At 32.0% G+C, this 10,332-nt stretch overlaps 1 protein-coding gene across 1 annotated transcript; it reads left to right on the top strand.

Annotated features, from left to right (window-relative positions):
• The first annotated feature begins 3,909 nt into the window (after nucleotides 1-3,909).
• Nucleotides 3,910-8,148, top strand: LOC123657888 (IQ and ubiquitin-like domain-containing protein). Its single transcript, XM_045593379.1, has 5 exons — nucleotides 3,910-4,834; nucleotides 5,099-5,211; nucleotides 5,623-5,831; nucleotides 6,681-6,810; nucleotides 7,018-8,148. Exons 1-5 carry the CDS (start codon nucleotides 3,910-3,912, stop codon nucleotides 8,146-8,148), a joined length of 2,508 nt encoding a protein of 835 aa, XP_045449335.1.
• Nucleotides 8,149-10,332: the final 2,184 nt, after the last annotated feature.

The raw sequence follows: 10,332 nt of genomic DNA, 5'->3' as shown, positions 1-10,332 counted from the left end.
CTTGGATTTTTTTTATTGACTAACATGAGATAAAACAATTAAAACGAGCGATGTCGGTTTCAAAATTAAGCCTTGCGGCGATTCCGTATCCGTCGTAATAAAACACATGCAAAGTTTTTCTTTGCTAAGCGAGCAGTGGCCGCAGCAAACGGAAGTGAAGCAACAGGCTTGATTAAAACACGTGTTTACAGAACGCACGTCCTCTTCGTATAAATGCAATAATATGAGTCAGTCGGATTCAACATCGCTATCATTACTCTACTTGGGGGCTATTTTAGATATAAGTTTAAAACTTTCACACAGTTAACTTATCAGAAGGGCCTATATATCTTCCATTTTTTAATATTATATTTTCGTTTATATTTTTCTTGACAAAAAGTCACATTTTTTTTTAATTTTAGAAAAAAAGACAGCAAATGAACACCTTATGTCATGACTTTACTGTCGCCTGTAAATAGGTACATATAGGTTTGGAAATGGTTTCCGATTAAATCTGTCGATTCGACCTTAGCTTGACTTATCCAGAATCAAGGTATCCCACAGGGTGCCTTAGAATAGTATTTCTAGAAAAGTAATTCTGAGGACGTTTTTTAGTTAAAGAAGGACGAGGAAGAGATTCCGTCTTAATCCGCTACTGTGTTTTAATGTTGAGTTGCGGATGTCACACATGTTTTAAAACTTTTCCAAGGAAATACAGGTGTAGGTATATATGCTTAAGCACGAAACGAACTTATAATCTTAAAAATTAAAAAGTGCTAATTCTTCAGCTCCGTTAAAATCTTAATCACCTATGTACTGTGACATCTCTTCTGGGGCACCTTGAGACTATACTACAAAAAAAGTAATTTAATTTACTACCTTATTTTGAAATATGAATGCTACTTTTTTATCTTCTTCTATTTTGGAATCAGACGTTTATTACAATAGTGTATAAAATAACAAACAAAAAACAATTTTTAAACCAAAACAGTTTCTGATCAGTTCCGAGTTTAGTTGTGAAAAAGTTTTATTAACGCCTATTTTCGCTAGTTGTAACCTGTTTGCAGCAGGCTTTTGTTTTTCACAATTATTTATTTCTGGTCGTTTTGTAGGCTCCCTTGCTTCGAACAGCACGTAAATCCAATATACCTCTGTTGTTACTATAAACACATGCTGACGAGTTATTCTTGGTAGGGAATTCCATATGGACCAGGTGACCTTTTCGGTTAGTTTATTAGTCAGTAACAGTTGCGTAGCCTTTATACAACGCAACTGACCAATTATTTCTATTCCCATTCAAAACGTAACACGTCGTATTTAATAATTATATTAACACTCAAATCAGATGGTAAAGATATAGAAGCAAGCTGCTGTTTGAGGCGGCTAAATCACTTAGTAAGGTAGATCGTAGATCTCCCTATTATCATGTACCTATCTAAGTGGTAGTGTGAGTGTGCTACATCAAACTATTTCCACCGATTACCTATCTGCATTCGCATTCAAGCAAATTTTAGTAGACTTTACACTAAGGAAATCCTTCAGATAAATTGATTAGCAGTTGCTCACTGCACATAAAATATATGTCAGCACATTTTACGTCTGTAAATTATAGTTTTACGGTCGAAAATCATTTTTATGTTTTCGGAGGAATTTAATATGACGCCAGCTATGCTCGGCACATTCGCTGTTTTACTGCGCTGTAATTTTATTGTTTTCTCAATTTTTATTAACTATCAACGACTACCTACTTATCGTTAGATTCCTACTTTATAAAATCAATAGCATTGATTTTTAAACACCTAAAGAGTAAAGGCGTTAAAATGTTATTAGGTATAATATTTATGTTTAACGACATTTAAACTTATTTTTCCATAGGTATATAAAGTGCCAATATTTTAAAAGATTTTCCATTTGAATAAAAATTATAATTAATAATGTAGTGATATGTAGGTATATATTAGAACAATAACTACATATATAATATTTCTCAACTCTTACAATTTAGTTTTTTAAACCTAAATGATATTACGAGAATTCGATATACCTACCTACACCTTATAAAGTTATATTGAATAAAAAAAACAAAAGTGGCTAGATCGCTTAGTGTTTGTTGTTAGATCTTTTTAAAACGATCAAAGGAGTTTACAGTTTTTTAAAGCTTAGCGGTTAATTCTTTCTTTAAAGTGTACTTTGCTTCACTGTATTATAATTTCATGGAGAGCCCCGAAGCGTTCCGTGTGTTTTTCCTTTATGATCAAGAACGAGATAATTAGGTACGTACGACTACCAACCCTGAAAGTAATTTGTAGAATACCTTTATATAACTTTGTTAATGTCTTTGTAGTTATTTCTTTTAGTTCATTATATTTTTCCTCTTTGTAACTTCATAGGCGTTAATTTAAATTTTGCTGTATAATAATTCTTTCAAAAGGTATTTTATGTTGTAACGTTACCTTAAACATTAATTTAGTTTGAAAATATTTATAATAATAATAAACGCTTCACACTCAACGGCCCCCAGTTGGAGCGACTAAACCACAGCAAACATCTGTATTATTATTTTTTTTTTTTATCGGAACAAACAGACAGACAGACAGACAAAAATTATAAAAAAATGTTATGTTGGTACGTGTACCGTGTATCCATAGCGGTCATTCAAGTATTACGTAAACACCGACGGGGGGTGGGGGGATCTATGTTTTGCTTATTTTTGATGACATGGGTGCCGGGGGAGTCTAGATTGTGGTTACATCAGCAATATTTATTTATTATTTCTGAATAGATTAAAAATATACATACCAATGTTTACGTAAGCATAGGGGGGAGAGGATAGGGTGCTGACTTACGCTGACAAGGGGGAGGAAGGGGTTAAAAATTACTAAAATTATGCTTTACGTAATACTCAATGACCTCATACATATGAATTTAGTAAAAAGCGGTTATTTTGATATTACAAAAGACACTCTAATTTTATTTATTTGTATAAATTATTATAAAACTAGCTGGACCCCGCGGTTTCACCCGCGTTGATTTGAGGAAAAAAAGCCCGGAATTGAATAAAAAATTTACCGACCGTCAATTATGTTGACGTTGTTTCAAAATCAAAGCCGTTATATATACAATTTTAATAATTAATTAATTTACAAAAACAAAAGCGATACCATTTTTTATTAGTTGTGGATGCCGGTAGAGCAAGCAATTATCTATATAATTGTGTTTGCTGGCAAACGAAAAAAAACCGACTTCAATTATATCGACAAGTAATACAACGTAGGTAGATGAAAAAATAGTCAAATAAATACGCATTATCAAAGATTACTCCAGAAGTTGTAATCAGATCTCGATGAAATTTAAATGTGACCACATGAACATCGGCTTTCGATTAAATTAAAAAGTTATGTGGATTTTTAAGGGTTTCCCTCTTTCCCTCGATTTCTCTAAGATCCCATCATTAGATCCTGGTTTCCTTATCATGGTACCACACCTGGGATATCAGCTTTCTAACAAAAAAATAATTATCGAAATCGGTTCATAAACAACCAAGTTATCCCCGAACATACATACATATATATACGTTCGAAGTGAGTAACCTCCTCTTTTTTTGAAGTCGGTTAAAAAATGATATGTAATTTATGTAGAATAATAGTGAGGTTTTTTTCTAAAAGGGAGGTAAACATCTTAACCTTAGCGTAATAATATATATGATAACTTTCATCCATTAAGCAGATTCCTATCTTCTAATATTAAAAAACTATTGGTGATTCATTAATGTTTTATCGCCTAGCAACAGTATCGTAGCAAAAAAAATAATATTTTGGACGTTGTCAGTAACTTGTAGTGTTTAAATTTATAAGGACCATTGTATAAAAATTGTTTACTTAGCTTTTGTGATTTACTTTATTATTTATTTACAATTTTTATAAAAGAAACATGGACTCTCAAAAAACTATGGGTATTGCCCCAAATCCGGACTGTGTGAAGGGTGCAGTTGCGTGTCAATGTGAACTAGGCCGAGAAAAGCTACTGACGGCTCCGCCCTATAAGCGCTCAACTATCACCGTAGATGATGAAGCAAAATCTCGTTTACAGACAGCGCCTTGTGCCAGAGATCTTGAACAATACAAATGTCCAGTTAGTCATATTCTCGTACATTTTAAATCGCCTCTTCGTCCCGCCGAAGAGTTCAATAAAGTCTTCCCATCGAATACCCCACTTAAATTAGTCAAAAGAAAATTAGCAAAATTACTCTCTGTATCAAATAATAATCTTATATTAACTAAGAATAGGAACGTTTTGAAAGAAACGTCTCTACTCTCTGAACTTAAGACTGATACGCTAGGAAATCTTGTAATAGATGTGTTTACAAAGGATTCTGAGGAGTTTTCGCTTGCATCTATTCCCAAAGAATCGTATGTTCATGAACTCATACAAAGCATGATGCCGAAAAAGAAGACGATGCCATTTATTGCTATTAAGTTTAGAATACGAAATCAAAACGGAGCGTTTACTCGTTCTTACCATTCAATAATGAAAGTACACGAAGTAAAAAATAATTTGGCTGGCGTCTTTCAAGTGGATCCGGACAATTTAGTTTTATTGCGTGAAGATCGTCCGTTGAAGGATCGTATGGCACTATTAGATCTTGACTACGATAAGTATGGTATAGTAGAAGTGGAACTTCTTACAAAGAATAATGAGAAACTAAACTTAGACAAATTATACAAAGAAATGCCCGTAAATGACGTATTGACGGTAATGGTACCATTCGGGAGCACGTTAAAACATATTAACGTCGAAATATTTTCCGAGCTAATGAAAAAGCCTTTTCTAGGCGGTTACAGAAATGTACACACAGGTTGGCAAGTTTAAAGTTATACTATTATTTGCTTAAAATATACTTCCGCAGACATTGGGGGGACCTGTTGGTCGCCGGAAGAAATTTATAGATGTTATGTATGTGTATGTAATGTAACGCTTTTTGTATGTATGTGTATGTAACTCTTTTATTACCAATAATTCCTTTCTATACAATTAATGGAAATGTCAGTTAAGTAAGTGGTTCAATAAAAACTTCAAAAACAGGATCTCAAAATACTTAATATTTTGTTATATATTTTAGGCAAGATTTATCATCACGCTTATACACAGACACCACAGAAACCTGAAAAGTTACCACCAGAAAACAAAAACTGTCGAGATACTCAAACAGCTGAAATGCGGGAGAAAATATATGTAAGTATTTTATGAGTCTATTAAGATTAGGTATATAAGCTTACTATATTAATTATTTTAATCTAAAATTATAGGGTTATAAATGATAATACTCAGCGTTCGATTATAACCTTAATTTATACAGACATCGCTTCAGCCTGTAATATCCCACTACTGGGCATAGGCCTCTTTCCCCATGTAGGAGAAGGATCAGAGCTTAATCCACCACGCTGCTCCAATGCGGGTTGGCGGATATATTCCCTACTACGAGTAACGATCGCTATCAGGTGTAGGTACACGATAACAACCGGGACCGATCGGACCGGGGATTATATAGCCATACTTCGTCCAAATCAATTTGTTGTTAAATTTATTATTTCGGCTTTAAGGTAATTTTATCCAAAATCAAAATTTTTATTTTTTGATTTTCAGGACACGAGTTACAGTCGTGCGACTCAAATGACTACCGTACATGCATATATACCAAACGTTACTGACAGGATAATCGTACCCAAGCCTTACGAGACTTACGATGAGATGATTGCAAGATTAAACCACAAACATTATGCTTCAATAATACAAAGAGCTTTTAGACATCATCAGTTCAGACAAAAAGTGAAAAAGTGGCTAAAATTATGCATGTAAATATTTTTATAGGATATAAAATATAAAAATTGGTCATTTATATATAATTATGACAGTAGTTTTAACCGGCTTCAATAAAAAGAGGAGGTTCTCGATTCGACGGCAATGGTGTAACGATTTTAGCAATTATTTTTAACCGACTTCAAAAAAAGGAGGAAGTTACTCAATTCGACCGTATATATATTTTTTTATGTATGTTCGGGGATAACTCCGTCGTTTATGAACCAATTTTGATAAAACTTTTTTTGTTGGAAAGCAAATATCCCTAGTTTAGTATTATGATAAGAATCTGATGATGGGATCCCAGAGAAATCGAGGGAAACTCTCGAAAATCCGCATAACTTTCTACTGGGTGTACCGATTTTGATGATTTTTAATTTAATCGTAAGCCGATGTTTATCATGTGGTCACATTTAAATTTCATCGAGATCTGATTACAACTTATAGAGTAATCTTTGATAATGCGTATTTACTTGACTATTTTTTCGTTTACCTACGTTGTATTACTTGTCGATAAAATTGAAGTCGGTTTTTCTTCGTTTGTCTGCAAACACAATTATCTTATATCCATTATATATTTGAATCCCATTTAAATTTTATCGGAATGTGAATAGTTTTTGAATAATCCCAAATAATGCGTATTACGTGTATATTTTGATGTCATTTTTTTTAGAACAAACATTAACGATGAACAAGAAAGATGAGATGAACGAACAAGATTATTTTAAACATTTTTTAATATCATATCAAAAATCGACTATTCCAGCGGGATCGAACCTGCATCTCCGACTGACCGCGTCGGTGCTCTAGCCAATAAAGATTAGTTATAAAAATGTTATTTTCAGGGAGAGAATTGCAAAAATGGAAGAAGAAAGAAGGTTAGAACGCGAAGCTATTGAGAGGAGATTAAAGAAAGATCTCATTACTAAAACGTTTCCAAGGACACGTGAAGATTTCGATCAACTTTATGCAATGGTAAAATTTTTATAATTAAATTACAATTTGTAGGATAATATTAGTGTAAAAAGACAAGCGAATTACCGTATTATGGTTAATATACCTTTAATAATAAAATATATTTTCTTTACATTAAATTAGCAATAACAAATATTGTAATTACTTATCTTTTACATTATATTCTAACAAAATACGCAACCTAATTATAAAAATGTTTATTATTAGGTTGATCGCTGGAAACACGCTGAAATTGCAAGAATATCTCAATTGCATTCAAAAGGCCCCAGAATTGCTGAATTTACACTTTTATTGGATAAAGAAGTAGAACTTTTACGTTGTATTGAAGGTTATCGAGTGAAAGTTAAGGAAGATAATAAAAAAATAAAGGAGAAGCAATTTTTAGAAGAAATTTCTAAACCTATTGCTTGGTATGGTCGTGACGGTAAACTAATCACAATGGAAACGGTTGAAATTCAAAAAGCGAGGAAACTGAACGAGTTATATAATACATTTTTAAGAGAGGATTTAGAAAGCAAAGATCGCATTGAGCTACTCGTTAACATGAAGTTTGCTTTACAAGATTTTCATCACCCTTTAGCTGAAGAAATTATAACGCTGTTAGACAGAGAGTGCGATCTACTGGTAAGAAGATGTAACGACTATCAACTAGAATTCCTAAGACGAAGAGTTGCTGCTTGCGTTTTTCAGTTGATAAAAACTTCTGAACTTAATTCTGAAGTTACGAAATGTAAGGAAATAAGAGACTATCGAAAAATGGAGAATGACAGATTACATTTTTGTGAGATGTGTCATCAAGTTAAATTGCACACCGACTTTCCCTTAAATGCCAAAATGAGTGGTTTCCTCGTATGCACGTCCTGTTCGTGGAAAGATGTTTCGGAACGTTGTTGGATCGATATGACTCCGTACAAATTTATCTTAAGAACAGTACAACGCGATGAAAGACGAAGAAAATGTTGGGGATCGTTAGCGTTCGTTCTTCAAGAAAAAGACATATTTTTTATTGTAGAAAAGCTTTGGCACTCTCGTTCGGCAATAAGTGAGTGTAGTGACATGATCGAACTCAGACTATGTCGATGGCACGTTAACGAAGATTGGTCTCCATGGAATTGTTTCTTAATAACAGTGCAAGAAATGAAAGCACATTTAAAATTGGAGAATCCAGAATTGGTATATGACGAGGAGCTCGTTCAAAAAGTACGTAACAAACACAAACTTGCCAAAGCGAACTTTGAACAACTATTATCAGTAAATAAACGTTTCACCGAGAGCGGTGATTGGAACGGTGTGCGTGCGCCAGCCGTTGCTCGCGTAGACGCCGTCGACAGGATATAAAGATTTAGATAAAATTATACAATATCGTTATCTACCAAAATCATGAGATATTTACTCTTTTAGATGTTTTACATATTGATTTTGAATTTTTAGGTGCTTGAATGTAAATATTTCATGTCGAATGTGGCATTTTCTAATTTTAATGTACGCTATTGCTCGCATATCTTTTATGTTAGTGATACATTAAATATGTATGATGAAGTATTTAATAAAACAAATATACAAATTTGATCTGTAGTGAAAAAAACAAAAGTTAAGTTTACGCCTTTTAAATATTTATTGAATTGATTGTTTAGATCGTGATGTGAAAGATACATCAGTTATTGCCACAAAAGTATGTAATATTTTCACAAAATATAAGTATTATTATAGATAAAATATCTTTTTATTATTAATCAGTCACGGGGTAAAGGACAGTTAAGAGATACAATATTTAAATTGTCCTTCTTTTAATATAATTACGTGTAATATTTTATAACATAATTATTACATTACATATACAATAATAATTTTTCAAGATATCAAACTCTCCCGATTATCTAAAATAACATACAATAAAAGTACTAAAACACAAGTGTGATAAAGTGAAATTTGATAACGAAATGCATGGAGCTAAGCTTAGTTCGTACACCTACAGTCAATAAATTACGTAAATATAATTTAGGCAATAAGAATAATTATATCTGTACAACAAACACAAAATACGCAGTCTATAAAAATCCTAAGTGTTACTCTAAAATAATAAAAAATAAGTTGGTATTAGATTCTCGCTAAGATAAAAACTACTAGTTACCGCTAAATAAATTCTTAAAAATTAAGTAAAGCTGTCACAAAATGTCGTTTCATTACTGCGGTGAAAATATATTAAAATCAAACCTTGTCGTCATTTATTGATACCTTTATGATTGAACTGAATCTTACAATATGTTAATCAAACAGTACGTTATAATATAAAACATTATTACGTTGCGCAAACAAAATATGTACAAATAAATTAAAGAAACGTTGATTAATGAGACGCTATATTTCAATTCACTCAGCAATTACATGACAAAGTAACAACATTCAAACATATAGTAGGTTAATTTACTATAAAGTTTTTTGTCACATATATTTGTAGTATTCATTCTTTTTAACCGACTTCTTTCGACCGTGTACAACATATATATATATGTATGTTCGGGGATAACTCCGTCTTTTATGAACCGATTTTGGATAATTCTTTTTTTATTGGAAAGGAGATATCCCTAGTTTGGTACCATGATAAGGAAACCAGGATCTGATGATGGGATCCCAGAGAAATCGAGGGAAACTCGAAAATCCGCATAACTTTTTACTGGGTGTACCGATTTTGATGATTTTTAATTTAATCGAAAGCCGATGTTTATCATGTGGTCACATTTAAATTTCATCGAGATCTGATTACAACTTTTGAAGTAATCTTTGATCATGCGTATTTTCTTGACTATTTTTTCGACTAACTACGTTGTATTACTTGTCGATATAATTGAAGTCGGTTTTTCTTTGTTTGCCTGCAAATACAATTATACATTCTCTTAACACTTTCATTAAAACGGGACTAACCGCGTTTATTGTTTTAATATTTTCGATATTTATTGTCTACACGTCACCGAAATATCGAGAATCTCAAATTTTACCATATTTTAATACGAAATATAAAGTGTGAATTGAAATGTTATAAACATTAAATATTTATTAAGTACTCAAACTATTGGATAGTTTATTGTCTAACGATGTACCAAAAGCACGCACCCGATAAAACAATAAGTGTAATTTCTTTAGACTTTTACTAACAATTTTACTTCATATACGCCGAGTTGCACGAAACAAAATTAAAATTTAAGTAGAGATTAAACTAATTTAATCACAAGAATTTCATACAATTCTTGCGATTAAATTAGTTTAATCACTACTTAAATTTTAATTTCTTTTCGTGTAACTCGGCGATAAACACATTACACAACAGACAAATAAGAATTGTTGTAATTTATTACGAACATTTAAGATTTTTTTTATACTCTTAATATTTCATCACGTGTAGAAACTGAACAGTTAACATTTATTTAAATTTGGTTTTCTACTACATACTTTTAATTCACATACTTTGGATCGTTTGGATGCATGAACAATAGCGTCTCATTTAAAAGTGACATTGTGAAATAT

This window comes from Melitaea cinxia, chromosome 11 (assembly GCF_905220565.1).
Source record: "Melitaea cinxia chromosome 11, ilMelCinx1.1, whole genome shotgun sequence".
NCBI lineage: Eukaryota > Metazoa > Arthropoda > Insecta > Lepidoptera > Nymphalidae > Melitaea > Melitaea cinxia.
The sequence above is the reverse complement of the archived record's forward strand: the minus strand, read 5'-3'. Positions and strand labels throughout refer to the sequence as shown.

Excerpts from the sequence above, each read along its gene's own strand:
- LOC123657888 (XM_045593379.1), top strand. The coding sequence starts at position 3,910 with ATGGACTCTCAAAAAACTATGGGTATTGCCCCAAATCCGGACTGTGTG. Across the intron at positions 5,832-6,680 it reads AAGTGGCTAAAATTATGCAT|GGAGAGAATTGCAAAAATGG; the intron begins GTAAATATTTTT and ends TGTTATTTTCAG. Across the intron at positions 6,811-7,017 it reads TCGATCAACTTTATGCAATG|GTTGATCGCTGGAAACACGC; the intron begins GTAAAATTTTTA and ends GTTTATTATTAG.